Consider the following 15,685-nt stretch of genomic DNA (forward strand, 5'->3'; position numbering starts at 1 on the left):
TCATTGTTTGCTTTTAACTGCTTATAAATTGAATACATTTATCAATTTATAAATTGATATGCTTAAAAAAGTGATAAATCTACCATTTTGCAGTATAAAACAGACTTTTTTGAGCATGTTAATGGAAGAAAGTGACTTTATTGTGGACAAGTTATTTCTAACCTGTACAAAAATAGGCTATGAATAACAAGGGAAATGTGAAAAGATCAAAGAAGGTGATGACATTAGCGAATAAAATTGAGTTATTAGATAAAATTTCTAATGGTGAAAATGTTTCCTCAGTGGCAAAACATTATAAAATCAATGAGTCAACGGTATGATCAATCAAGAAATCGGAAGAAAAAATCTACCGTAGTGTCCATGAAAACAAGCTGCTAATTGCTTCAAAAATTTGCTCTATAACTCGTGACGTTAAATTAGAAAAAAATGGAAAAGGCTTTAAATCTGTGGATAGAAAACCGAACTCAAGGTAAAATTCCGTCAAGTTCACTCATCATTCATGAAAAGGCAAAACTCCTTTATCAACACTTTAGCGAAACTGGTGATAGCACTGGCGGGATAAGTTTTTTTAGCTAGCAAAGGCGCTGGCTTGAAAGATTTGTTTGAAATTTCTAATAAATATTACATTTAATATTAAATTGTTTCTTATTTTCATTTCAATGCCATATGCTTACATTTCACTATGTACTATCTAAGTACATAGTCACATTATGAAGGTACATAGACAAAATTTTAGACTAGTTTTTCTTATATATTTCATTTTTTTTTTTTTTTTTTGGATAGTTGTTGGCACATCGGCTTCTGTGGCCATAATGCACCTCCCAAGGTTTTTGCAGTACTTTGATCCCAGCCCGAGGAGGGATTCGAACCCGCGACCTTTAGGTTGCCAGGCAAGCACTTTACCCACCCGGCTAGCCCGGTCGGCATATATTTCATACTTTGGAACAGAACCCCCTTATTACTATGGGAGCCATAACACAGTATTCACGTTTTCGGTATTCGCGGCATTTCTCAGGAACGCAACCCCCGCGAATAGCGGGGGTTTTACTGTAATCTCTACAGCCAGGGCCAGGGGAGGTTACAAGTTCATTATAATTGTTTTATTGAAGCTGTCATACCAGCACAATAGTTAAAAATGGGCTGTGCACTTTTCACTTTTTCTGGTAGTATCTAGGCTCAATCTTTTAATGTTAGTACCCAAAGCCAGCCCTGCATCATTGACAATGTTTTACTTTTAATGTATTGTATGATGTGATTTTGGTGTTTTCCTTTCAATGCTTCTCAGAAGAGATAAGTTACTTAAAATTAGATAAAGCCTTTGTTAATGGTGTGTTTCATAGCTTAAAGAAAATGGTAAACATTCACATTATGATTAAATTTTATTAAACATATGAAAAAATACGTAAAAGACGTAAAAACAATGAGCTGCTAGGTGATTTTATGCCAAGTAGTTTATTATATAAAAGCAAACAATACTTACAGGAAACATAACAGCAGCAAGGTTGAGCAACAGAAGAGCATGATGATGGGTATGTGGGTTAGAAGACGTCCGGATGCATTGCACTACCAATTCTACTTGGAACTTTGTCTCTGGAAGAAGTGTTCCCTCTTCTTGGAGCTTTTGACAACAGTTGCAAATGCAAGATAAGATTACTTGATGAATATAATCAGTAGATGGATAGTTTTGTAGTTCCAAGCTCCTGTGTGATATTATATGTTTAATTTTAGGATTACTATGGTATGTATCCTTTCAGAATGTTTATTAAAAATCATTCGTGATGGATGCTGAATAATTATAACCATTTAATTATCTAAAAATTTTATTAAAAAGGTCTCAATGTTTGAATAAATCTTGATTAATTCTTAATTAGTCATAATCAATAGTCAGCAAACTAAAAAGTATTCATCTAATATTAAAATAAAATCTACTACACTACAGTTTAACTGTCGATATACTGTAGATTAAAACTGATGAAATGTACAATTAAAAATATTAGAAACAGAGTTTTATAAAATCACAAGTAAATAACCTTTTGGTTATTTACTCGTGAATTGACATTACATTAATCTCCTGATTTAGAAATTAAATTTTACAAGATGCAATTTTTGATATTATGAATTTGATACAGGAACTCAATTCTAAATCTGAGAAATTATTTTAAATGGGGATCATACATGGTTATTCACAGCAAATGTTGTTTACTGAACCAGTTATAAGAACACTAAATAACCACTACAATTCAAGTAAGTAAAATCAAGGTGTCCCTAATCATGACTTTAAGAGTGTCATTTACTTGTTTACTTTGCAGTTTATTTCCATTATGACATAACTACAAATTAATTACCCTATTACACTGCAATAATTGCCATTGTTAACAGCATCACATTCCAGAACCGTTATCCTCACTTGCACACCTCAGTGATCAGTACATACAAGAAAGCAAGAGAAGGGAGATGATATCTCAACTGGGTAACATCATCATAATCAGACTCACAGACATGCATATCATCTTACAGAATTTGTAAAAGAATAAGAGTTTACCCCAATATGATACTCTCCAGAAATTAAAACAAAAACAATTAAAAAATCGAAAATCTTATATTATAGTAAGAAATAATTAAAAATCAATTTAACACAATAAAAAATTAAGTCAAAAATTAATTTAATGAAAAAAAAAAATTGCAAAACAATTTTCCTTCCTGAAGCTGACAGTGCTCTTCAATTACATGTCGTGATCACAGGAATGAAAATTACCGAACAGGGGTGAGCATGCAACTTAAATAGGAATTATTTGTCTTCGCACATGGCTAATTCTGACACTGCTGAGCGAGAAACATGAACTGAGGCCGCATGTTAATTAACACGAAAATTCAGAGGAAACTGTATAGAATCCTGATAAGACGAGTCGCAATCACCACAAGAAATGTTGTATACTAGGTCATTTATTTGTGTTGCGAATGAAGAAAGGACTGAGCGATTGTTCAGTATAGTGTGTAATTTCTGTATTGGCTGGTCTGGCTACAATTTTAAATTTGGTATCTTTAAAGAATCTGTTAAGTTGTTTGTGCCACTGTTCAACATATGGGACAGAAAGAAAGTATTTTTTGATATTACTATTGTTGGTTGGTGTATTTTTTTGTATTCTATCCTTAGCTTGTACCCTAATTCTGTCTATTGTAGCAAGTAAGTAACCCCTGTTTAAGAATCTGCTGGTGAATATTTGTATTTCTGAGCCCAAAATAGTGTAATTGATATTGAATTTGGACTTCATAATATTCCACAAAAAAAGATTTATTTATTCAACAAGTTAACCAGGTGGTGAATATCATAAAAGAAACGCAACTTCCTTAATTGAATATACATGACAGTTCAGCTTTACATGAACTTCAGGAAAATAAAGACATTATTATTCAGAGAGCTGGTAAAGGAGACACAGTGGTAAATCTGTAAATCTCAATAAACCTGATTATATTAATAAGTTAGAGTCAGTTGTATCAGATACTTCCACTTAGTCTGAAGTAGACCCGGCACTATTTACCAATTTGGTCAATCAATAAAGCGTTAACCATGTATCGAAAGAACGACTGCATTACTATGGCTCAGTTAAAGGAATTGAAAGCCAGAACATACAATATTCCTGCACTTTTCGGTCAGGTAAAATTATATAAGGCCGAATTTCCTATTCAGCCTATTGTTTCCTACAGAAACTCTGCATTTTCATCCTTGGCCACACATGTATATAACATTATAAGACCCTTTAGACAGGCGATACAATTTGGGATTAACAACTACAATACACTATTTAATAACCTTAAGGGCTGTAGACTTGGCGGTAATGATAATTTATTTTTCAATAGATTTTACCTTGTGATATACGAATGTAAATGTTGAATACACATTAGATATTCTTTGGGATATGTTAAATAATAACTCGATACTGATTAATTATACGAAGCTTCCTATTAAAGAAATTTTTCACTTAATTAAACCCTTAGTTGAAGCCAACTATATCACCTTTCGAGACAAAGTATGCGCCTCCGTAGCCAGGTGGGAAGGAGCAGCAGCGCGTAGCACACGCTTCTTGATTAGACCGGGGTTCGAGCCCGTCACCACCAAATACAGAGGATGCAGAAAGGTCAGGGTATGACCACTGCATATCCTGGAGCAATATGGCCTTAGTTGCTAATGCTCCTAAAAACCAAATAACAAACAAACAAACGAGACAAAGTATACAAACAAATTTTTGGTTTGCCAATGGGATTAAGTCTGAACAGCCTAATATCAGAGATCTATCTCTCAACAATTGAACGTATACATTTGACACCTTTTCTATCCCGTATCACATACTATGGGAGGTATTTGGACAATGTTCTAGTCATTACCGATAGCAGCACTATCCAAGACATTTTACATTCGTTTAATAATATTCATTCTAGACTCAAATTTACATTGGAGAGGGAGAATACGGATACTAAGTCATTAAATTTTCTAAATTTCATGCTTACTTGGGACGCGAATAAAATCCAATTTAACATCTATCGTAAACCTACAAACACGGTATGCTTCTGCATTATAACAGCTATCACCTGTTCACCTACAAAAGATCGATTATCTTCACCTACAAAAGATTGTTTATCTTTAATAAATTTCTCAATGCTTATAAATATTCAAGAACGGAATCTGCTTTGGGCTCAGAAACACAAATATTAGCCAGCAGATTCTTAAACAGGGGTTACACACTTGCTACAATAGACAGAATTAGGGTACAAGCTAAGGATAGAATACAATAGTAATATCAAAAATACTTTATTTCTGTCCCATATGTTTAACAGTGGCACAAACAACTTAACAGATTCTTTAAAGATACCGAATTTAAAATTGTAGCCAGGCCAATACAGAAATTACACACTATACTGAACAATCGCTCAGTCCTTTCCTCGTTCGCAACACAATTAAATGACCTAGTATACAACATTTCTTGTGGTGATTGCGACTCGTCTTATCAGGGTTCTATACAGTTTCCTCTGAATTTTCGTGTTAATTAACATGCGGCCTCAGTTCATCTTTCTCGCTTAGCAGTGTCAGAATTAGCCTTTCGTGCCGTTAACGAAAAACACTTTTTTTATTTAATGAGGCCAAAATACTTAGTGCCCAATGTAATTATATGAGATTATTAATTGCAGAAACTGTTGAAATTAAATTACATGAGAATTCTGTTAACGTTCACCGGCCATATCTAATTTCAGACCCATGGTCCTTTACGCGCATGCGCGAAGACAAATAATCCCTATTTAAGTTGCTTGTTTGTTTGTTTGTTATTTGGTTTTTAGGAGCATTAGCAACTAAGGCCATATTGCTCCGGGGATATGCGGTGGTCATTCCCTGACCTTTCCGCATCCTCCGTATTTGGTGGTCACGGGCTCGAACTCCGGTCTAAATCAAGAAGCGTGTGCTACGCACTGCTGCTCCTGCCCACCTGGCTACGGAGGCGCCTATTTAAGTTGCATGCTCACCCCTGTTCGGTAATTTTCATTCCTGTGATCACGACATACAATTGAAGAGCACTGTCAGCTTCAGGAAGGAAAATCGTTTTGCAATTTTTTTTTTCATTAAATTAATTTTTTACTTAATTTTTTATTGTGTTAAATTGATTTTTAATTTTGTTCATTTGATTTTTAATTATTGTTAATTATTTCTTACTATAATATAAGATTTTCGATTTTTTAATTGTTTTTGTTTTAATTTCTGGAAAGTATCATACGGAAGTGTTCTACATATCATATTGAGGTAAACTCTTATTCTTTTATAAATATTGATATCAACATAGAACATATTGAGCATTATAGCTCTGGTTTATACTATCATCTTACAGAATATATCAGGTGGAATATCAGTTTTCTGTATTTCGTGTGGAAATTACCCACATTCTGCACAAGATGCAGAAAAATTATATTCCACTTTATAAATCTGCAAGGTGAAATGTCTGATGATATTATTCAGCTGAGTTTCAAAACATTGCCTAAATATTAAGTAGTTGCATGTGGTTAGTTTTCTTCTAACTGCTTCAATAAACTTGCATAAAATTTTCACGAGTTAACATTGCATTGGTTACGTTTGGCTAACTCAATGTTATATATTTTTTTACATTTAACGTCATTTGTTATTAATAATAGAAATGTTTGCCCAACTTCAGAAACTGAACAATATGTTATTACCTGTTGAAAGTAAGATGAATGAAAATGAAATGCTTTCAACATTTACATATTTAACCTGCATTGTACATATATATATTGTATACTATACTGTACTATACAGTACAGTTTCCTCTTTGTTTTTTTTTTGTAAAATTAGTTTTGCTAATATAATATTTCTAGCTAGCCCGGTTGGCAAATCAAGTTATAAGGAAAGTGAAAAATTTTCTGAGTGATTTGTACAGTTGAGAGATTTTAAGCCAGAGGATATTTCAAATATTAGCAAATCTGTCAGAATGAACAAATGCACAAGTACCAACTTTCAAGCTTAAAGAAATCAGGGAGTGAATAATTAAGATAAGTGAGATGAGTGGTGGTTGAGGTGACTGATAATTGAGATTCTGTCAGAAAAGGTCTGACATAGCCATTTAGGGGTGAAATAGACACTACTGAGATTATAACTGAAACCACATATATTTGTGAAATGAATTAAAACTTTTAGGAGGTTTAGGCCCTTTCACAGATGAGTTTATTCTATTAGTCTGATTATTTGTGATTTACTGAAATAGATGAAGTAAAAGTTGGAGGGGAGGAGACATGTACGAATTGGTGAAATTTATGGATATGGCATGAACACAGACTCAATTTTACACTGGAAAGGAAAATACTGAAACAAAGTCATTAAATTTTCTAAACTTCAATCTTACTCAGGATGCGAATAAAGTCCAATTTAACATCTATCGTAAACTGACAAACGGTGGTATGCTGCTGCTGCTGCTGCATTATAACAGCTATCACCCGTTCACCTACAAAAGGTCTATTATTTTTATGCTAAGGATAGGATACAAAAAACTACACCAACCACCAATAGTAACATCAAAAAATACTTTCTGTCTCATACATTGAACAGTAGCACCAACAGCTTAACAGATTTTTAAAGATAACGAATTTAAAATTGTGGCCAGACCAATACGGAAATTACACGCTATACTGAACAATTGCTCAGTCCTTTCCTCTTTCGCAACACAAATAAATGACCTGGTATACAACATTTCTTGCAGTGATTGCAACTCGTATCGCCAAGACTTGGCTCGATACACACTGGATTTGAGAGTAAAGCAGCACACATTCTCATTCAGCAGTGCCAGAATTGGCCTATCATGCCGTTAACAAAAACCATACATTTTTATTCAATGTGACCAAAATACTTAGTCCCCAACGTAATTATACTAGACTATTAATTGCAGAAACCATCAAAATTAAATTACATGAGAATTCTATTAACATTCATCATATCTAATCTCTAATTAATGGTCTTTTACACGCATGTGTGAAGACGAATAATCTCTCTATTTAAGATTCCGGCTCATATACTCCGCATTATTTCTATTCCTGTTGAGATGAATGGTTGAAAAGCTCCATCAGCTTCAGCAAAGAAAGTCATTTTTCTAAATTTACATTAAATTTTTTTAAAATTGTTTTTAATTGATTTTATTACTGTAATCATTTTGTGTTAATTTTATATTTCTTTTAATTTCTAGAGTGTCATACGGAAGGTTCTACATATCATACTGAGGAAAATTTCTCTTATTCTTCTACCAATTTTTTTAATAAAACATTTGTTTTAATTTTATTTTTATTTATTTGCCACAAAGTTATTTTACTTACTGTTAATGTGCATAAGGACTTTTTTAACTTTTAAATTAAATTATGCTAATTTGTGTCAAATCATAGTCCAGTATTCACAAATGCATTTTCGATTATAACTTCATTTGCTTCACAAATAAGAAATAACTGTATGTAAACAATAATAGCAAATCTTCTGAGTTTCTGCTGCAAAATAAAGTTTTTCCAGTTTAATGTGGGGAAAACTGCTTTCAGGAAGAAGACACACACATCCCTTTATTTGCCAGAGAACTCAATAATATCATTTTCCAATCACCACCATTTTGAGGAATTAATTAAGGACAATATGGAAGATACACCTATATTTTGATGTCATGCTTGTGTTAAGATCTAATAAATCTAAAGTACTGATTTTGTTAAATATCTATAAAACTAAGATATAAATAATAATGTTAAAAAGCTTACTTTTTTAGGAGATCAAACAATACCGGTATTAATATTTCTGTTTGGCTTATCTTTTTTTTATTTTGAATTATTTCTAGAATTAAAACTGCTCTTTTCCATGGCCCTTCTTCTAACACATCATTACTAATACCTGGTCCAGTTTTCATCATTCTGAAAATAATAATATTCAACAAATTAGCAATAATATCATATACAGATATTCCTCGTATGCCACAGTAGTTTGGTTCCAATAAAATCTCGTGTAATGAAAAACTGTGTTATACGGACTAAGAACCTGTACAAAAGGGGGGGGGGGGATATGTTCCAGAAGCTAACAAAAATACACCATTTTTTTTAATAACTATCAGGAACTTAATTTTTATAGTAATAATAACTTAATATTTTAACTTTATTTTTATAATAGTATTAACTTAAATAACTGAAGAAACACCTTACCTTACAAACTGTGATACTTATATGTCAGATAATGTACGTTCATTTAATTTTCTTCCTCTTCATTGCTGCTAGGCATAATCTCCACTGCAGCATCTAGATTTCATGTACCTTCTGCTCTCTTTAAAAGTCATAAACTGCACGCTTCAAAGTAAATTTTTTATGGTCTCAAACAAGTTGTTGTTGTTGTTTTTTGGTTTTTAGGAGCATTAGCAACTAAGGCCATATTGCTGCGGGATATGCGGTGGTCATTCCCCGATCTTTCGTATTTGGTGGTGACGGGCTCAAACCCCGGTCTAATCAAGAAGCATGTGATACGCGCTACTGCTCCTTCCCACCTGGCTACGGAGGCGCCCCTCAAACAAGCACAAGTTCAATAGTACCTAACCCAGGGATCTACCAACAAAATACAGTGGACCTCTGCTTTAAAGATATAAAGCACAAATTTAACTTTATTACTTTACCAATTAACAAGTTAAATGATACATGAAAATTGGAAGAATATTTTCCAGTTAGCAAATTAAAATAAATTTATGCCTATGTACAAAGCTTAATTAACATGTACTGTAATATGTACATACTAACTAATTGATATTTCTGTTCACTGTTTTTTTTTTTTTTTTTTTTTTTTGTAAAATTTAAAACAGTAAAAATGATAAGCAATTAATAACAAAGAACACGGCATGCACAAGTTGCAACAAATATGATACGCACACAGAGTAACGAGTTTCTGAACATTTATTTGTTTTTTTTTTTTTGATTAAATATGTCATGGAAGGGGAAACACATTTCACCATAATAACATGAAAACCCACAGAATTCCAGCTATCGTACTATAGCAAATGCAAGAAGATTGAGTTTACTACCCCATTTATAATTGATTACACAACAAAAAAGACCAATAAACTGGAAACTGCAAATTGTTTTTATTGAAATGTGCTTTAGAAAAATATCATGAAGGCGATAACAACTAGCAAGTCAACAGCAAGGATTCACAAAAAGGAATGGAAACATTGAAAATTACATCTAACATAATAGCAGGGTTTCCCCAGCACAAAAGCTCAAAAATACCGTGTTGTGTGAGGATTTCCACAATTTATCAATCGTGTTAGAGTGAATCGTATTATTGGGCTGTTGCCTATATGCACATGAAATACTCATATTTTTGAAGAAATAAAAAAAAAAGTAGTAGTAGTAGTAGTGGCATGTGATGCAAGAAAGCGAATGTATGAGCTTATGCAGCATCAGCCAAAAAAAAAAAAAAAAAAATCACACCATTCCCTCCAAATTCCTGTCCAGTTCCTCCTTAAATTTATTTAAGCTATCAACTTCCACAACAACAGATGGAAGTTTGTTCCAGCAATTAACCACCCGCTGGCTAAAGGCAAATTTCCGCACATCTATTCTACATCTGTCTTTTCTTAATTTGAATTTATGCCCCCTTAGGTTCGTAATCTGAACAAGTGGAAGGATCCCATCAGAATTCAGCGTGCTCAACCCATTCAAGGCCTTATACACCTCAATCAGATCACCGCGCAGGTGCCTAGTCTCCAGCCTCTGCAATTTGCAGAACTTAAGCCTCTCTTGGTAAGAGGATCCCTTCATTCCCCTCACCAATCTTGTTGCCCTTCTCTGTACACACTCAAGTAAATCTACATCCTTCCTAAAATGAGGCCTCCAGACCTGTACGCAGTACTCAAGGCGTGGCCTGACCATTGCCTTATACAGAGGGATAATCACCTCCTTTTCCCTGCTAGCAAAATTCCTATATATCATTGACAAAACCCCATGACCTGCCCTGGCAGCCTGTCTACATTGCTCAGAGAACTTCATATCTGACTGCACAATTACTCCCAGGTCTTTTTCATTTTCTACCACCCTAAGTGTAGTACCACACAGTTGGTACGTTTCTCTGGGGTTACTTCTACCCATATGCAGTACTTTGCATTTGTCAAGGTTGCCACTTCTTAGCCCATCTGCCCAAATTATCTAGATCCTGTTGCAGTAGCACACTGCCATTACTGTCATTAACAACCCTGCCAACCTTTGTATCATCTGCAAACTTCGACATTAAGCCTGATATACCTTCATCAATATCATTGATTAATATACAAAACAACAGTGGACCTAACAACGAACCCTGTGGGACTCCACTAATAACATTAGTCCAAGAAGAGCAGCACCCATTGATTACCACCCTCTGTCTTCTCCCACTTAACCATCCTTTTATCCATTGTAGCAACTTACCCTTAATACCATTCTGCTCCAATTTGTACAATAGTCTTCCATGCGCAACAGTGTCAAAAGCTTTCCTGAAATCCAAATATACGATATCAAAATTATTTTTCGCATCCAGTTCCTTTGTAACCACATCATAATATCCTATCAAATTTGTCAGACAAGACTTTCCCTTAACAAACCCATGCTATGTCTGAATTATTGCTGCAGTCTTGTCTAGATGATCCTGCAATGCATCTTTAACCAGCGACTCCATTATTTTACCCGGAACAGAAGTTAAACTAACTGGTCTATAATTACTCGTGTCACCCTTCGATCCCCCTTTGTGAATTGGGGACACATTTGCACATCTCCAGTCCATGGGAACCTCCCCTGAGTCCAAGGATGCTCTCATAATTATGGCTAAGGGTTTGCTTAGTTGCTTTGCCGCCTCCTTTAATATAACTGGATAGATCCCATCCACCCCAGGTGCTTTTCTTACGTTTAACTTCAACAATTTCTCTTCCACTTTGCTCTCAGTTATTACAAGATCATTAAGCACCCTGCTACAATTTGATAACCTTCTGCCATTTTCAAACCTTAATAACTCCTCATGTGTGAATGTAGATGCAAAATACTCATTCAGTTTGTTTGCTATCTGAGCAGGATCATCAACAGTTGAACCATCGATGTCAAGTGGACCAATCAGATTCATCCCCTTCCTTTTAGAGTTTATATAAGTAAAGAAATCCTTGCTGTTTTTCTTAGCATCTTTTGCCAAGGATTTCTTAATCTGCCTTCGCCCGCCGAACCTCCTTTGTGACCTGATTACAGATTAACTTATATCTGCTCTAAGTCGCTTGATAATTTATATGCATCCCATGCATTTTTCTTCTCTGTTACGAGTCTCATTAGTTCATTTGACAACCATTTAGGCCTAAACCTTGAACAATATTTCTTAATAGGTATGAAACTTTTAGTAGCTTCCATGATTAATTCCTTGAATGCTTCCCACTTGGAATTCACTGTTGGTAACATCGTCAGTTGATCCCACTGTACAGAATTTAAAAACTGTCGGAGACCACTGTACTCGCCTTTACGGAAGCAAAAACCCTTTCCTTTAACCCTGATGGTAATTAAATCTTTAAGTAAATCCCACGTCAGTACACTGTGATCACTGCCACCTAGTGGTTCTTTTATTTGCAAATTCCTAATACATGAATGATCACTGCTGATAACCAGATCAAGAGTATTACTTTCTCTGGTTGCCTCTCGAACATGCTGCTGCAGAAAACAACCAATAAATCCAGAAAAGTCTGACTAGTGTGTGAGTGACCAACCCACAAGTTCCAGTCAATATCTGGGAAGTTAAAATCCCCCATTATAAGACATTCCGATTTATTAGCCCACTCTATTTCTCTGTACAATTGTTCATTGTACTCATTCGAGTCATTAGGCCTATGACACGCTCCTACTCTTATTTTTGCTTTCGCAGTGCTTATGTCACACCAAACTGACTCAACAGTGCACTGTTCATCTATATCAACTGGATGCACTTCTTTTGATTTTATGTTTTTCTTTATTAACAGCATAACACCTCCTCCCTTCCTATCCAGTCTGTCCTTTCTGTACACATTGTACTCACCAAATTCCAGTTCGGCATTCCTTATATGTGACACCACGTCTCTGATATTGCAACAATATCCGCCTTTGATGTCTTGACCAACACTTCAAATTCATCAAATTCACTGCACAGTACTGCAAAAAGAAGTGGAGTGCATTTTTATTTAACATTCCTTAATATATTTAAAAATAAAAACATTTCTTCCATTAGCTATAGCAACTTGTGTCTAAAAACTATATTACAAACAAAAATGTTTTCACTAACTCATTAATGAGTTAATTAAATAGAAAATCATGATACACTACAAATTATAATCATCAAAAATTCAAGCCAATGCCAATGAATATCTTCTGTTTCTTAACCTTCAACACACATGCACACAGTAATTCAATACTATACAATACAGTCAAAAGAACTCCCCACTTAGCTCCACAGAACTCAATAAATGCAGCATAACTTACTATTGTCAAATTACAAGTCACATAGGCAGAAAATTGTTGGTAATTTAGTGCATGAGTCAACACTGTGTATACATTTCAACTGCATTAATTTTATTATGATTTCTGAATGTGAAAAATGTTGACATGTCGTGCTGATATAAAAATTTTCTGACACTTTGGAAAATATGCTTTCTTCTGAAACACTGGAAATGCCTCAGGCTTATGGAGAGGATTTGGATGGCACCACACATTCAAAGAGTGAAGAGAAAGTTTAGCAGACAATGGCCACATAGAAAGACCTTTAACTGCTTGTACATCTGAAAAAATTGAAATAACTCGGTAACTCATTCATCCAAATTGCTTGTGACTGTAGATAAACTTGAAAAAGCTGTTGTGTAATTTTAAGTGATTATTTGAGCATGCGCTTATTAGAGCACACTTGCCCAGTGTGTGCTTTGAATACTAACTGATAATCAATGCAAATAACTGGATAACAATTTGCAGCAATCTCATAATCCATAAACAAAGCAGGAATTATCAACTTGGAAATTGCCTCTTTCGCTGCAATCAAGAAAAGTTTGGCAAGACAGGTCAAAAGGGAAAGTAATATTAGTTTATTTTTTTTTTTTTGCCATTGTCGTATTGTGCATTGGGCTCAAGGTGCCACTGTGAATAAGGAAAGATATGGTGTAAGGAGCAGTTCAGTATAAAGCAAGAGCAGCGGGCAGCAAAAGATTGGAATTGTTGCACAATGCATTTGTACACAGCACTAAGCGCAATCCTGTATTACTATATCCTCCCCTTATTCGGCTGACCTCTTTCTATATAATTATTTCTTTTCTAAAATATGAAAAAAATGCTTATGAGATCACAGCTTTTACAATAAACAATAAGTTATTATTTCAACTCAAGGTTCTCCAAGCTATCTAGCCAGAACTGCTACCAGCAACTGAGCCAGTGAGAATCAGAATGGTGCAACTCATCAATGAATAAAAAAATAAAAAAATAAAAAATAAAAAAATTATGCACACATATTCCTTAACATTGCTTACTTTCATTTTATAAGTGAATTACGTCATTAATTCCATGAGTGACCACAGGGAACAACACTTCATTATCACACTGAATGCAGATTAGAGTGGTAATTTGGTGAAAGGTTATCTTTATATCATGAAATTGGTAGTTCTGATTGTTTGCAGAAATTATGTTTATGCATCACTTTCCAAAGGAAATTTTAAAACTTTTAAAGTTTATTTAAAGATAAATTTACTTTCATTTAAATTATTACAAAAGTATTTGTTTGGATACTCTTGAGGTTGGTAATATTCGTATTTCAAGCATTTTTTTGTTATTGTGGGCATCTTCTGAACAAAAAGTATAAAAATAGAAAACACAGCATTGGCTTGTCACAAGAAAAAAATTGTCATCTATAGAATGTGATCTGAAGAATTTTTCTAGAACACCCTTAGAAAAGAGCATCATTACACATTAAAAAAAATCAAAACTCTCTATGGGTTGAAGATCAGTGACAAAACTATAAATTCTGGTACCCCACATTATTTTTAACAACCATATCAAAGAAGATACTTGTAGCTGGACAAGTTGTTTGCTATGTATGATGTCAACCAGAATACCATATGCTGGTCGTGACTTTTTATTTAGAAGGCATCAATTTGCAAGTGATATGCTGATGGTAATATGTGAAACAAACTGTTCATAAGAAAAATAAAATAATCACAATAAAAGATGGGCATACAAAGAAACGTATTGCAATTGTTTTTACATTTTAGCCAAGGAGAATTTTCATGTGGTGAATACCACAAGTACCTTGGGAGGAAAAAAAGGAATTATTTTGTATTTATATCTTCCACACATACTGACAAAATTAATAGAAATTTATTATTTTTTTTCATTGAAATACATTAATTTCAAAGTATTTTTTTAATTTGTTGTGTTGGAGTAATGGCACAGTTTTCGTTCAATTAATGCCTCCACAAATTTGAATTTGTCAGAAATTAAATACAGTATTTATATTTTATGTTATCAATATTTTTCTGGAAAATTTAAGTACAATTAATAAGCTTTTTATTTCATTAAAATTAATAGGCGTTTTTAAAAGCCAAAAAAAAAAAAAAAGGAAAAGGAAAAAAAAAACAGTCTGCAAAATTTTAAACTATTATTAAAAATCAATAAGCATTGCAATCTACTAGTAAAATGCAAAGCATGATATGGTTCCCTGGCAGGCCCCAGTGCCTTCCAGAAAACTATAGCACTCACACTGAAAAGGATATGATACTACTACTACTACTGGATTGAATTTATTTAAACTACTCATTACCACAACACCAAATGGTAGTTTGTTCAACCAATCAATTACTCTCCAGCTGAAAGCAAATTTTTGCACAACTATTCTTTTTCAATTTAAGTTTATATCCCTTTGTGTGTGTGTGTGTGTGTGTGTGTGTGTGTGTGTGTGTGTGTGTGTGTGTGTGTGTGTGTGTGTGTGTGTGTGTGTGTGTGTGTGTGTGTGTGGACTGCGAAAGAGTAAGACTACTATGATCATTAAGTTTACTCAATCCATTCAAAGCCTTAAACTTCAATCAGGTCTACTTGCATGTTTCCAAGTGTTACAATTAACAGAACCAAAGTATTTTGTTCCAGACCTCGTAGCACTCAAGATGCAGCCTAA

The 15,685-nt window shown here is 34.0% G+C and overlaps 1 protein-coding gene across 1 annotated transcript in view; it reads right to left on the reverse strand.

Moving 5' to 3' along the window:
- Positions 1-15,685, reverse strand: part of l(2)k09022 (HEAT repeat containing 1 homolog l(2)k09022) — a 447,482-nt gene that overhangs the window by 190,115 nt on the left and 241,682 nt on the right. Inside the window, exons 24-25 of the mRNA XM_090374601.1 lie at positions 8,284-8,433; positions 1,481-1,700 (exon numbers count right to left, since the gene is read on the reverse strand). Coding sequence (XP_090230727.1) covers positions 1,481-1,700; positions 8,284-8,433 — 370 coding nt within the window. The remainder of the gene's footprint in view (positions 1-1,480; positions 1,701-8,283; positions 8,434-15,685) is intronic.

Source organism: Mastigoproctus giganteus, chromosome 5, assembly GCF_048544385.1.
Source record: "Mastigoproctus giganteus isolate SK-2022 chromosome 5, ASM4854438v1, whole genome shotgun sequence".
Taxonomy (NCBI): domain Eukaryota; kingdom Metazoa; phylum Arthropoda; class Arachnida; order Uropygi; family Thelyphonidae; genus Mastigoproctus; species Mastigoproctus giganteus.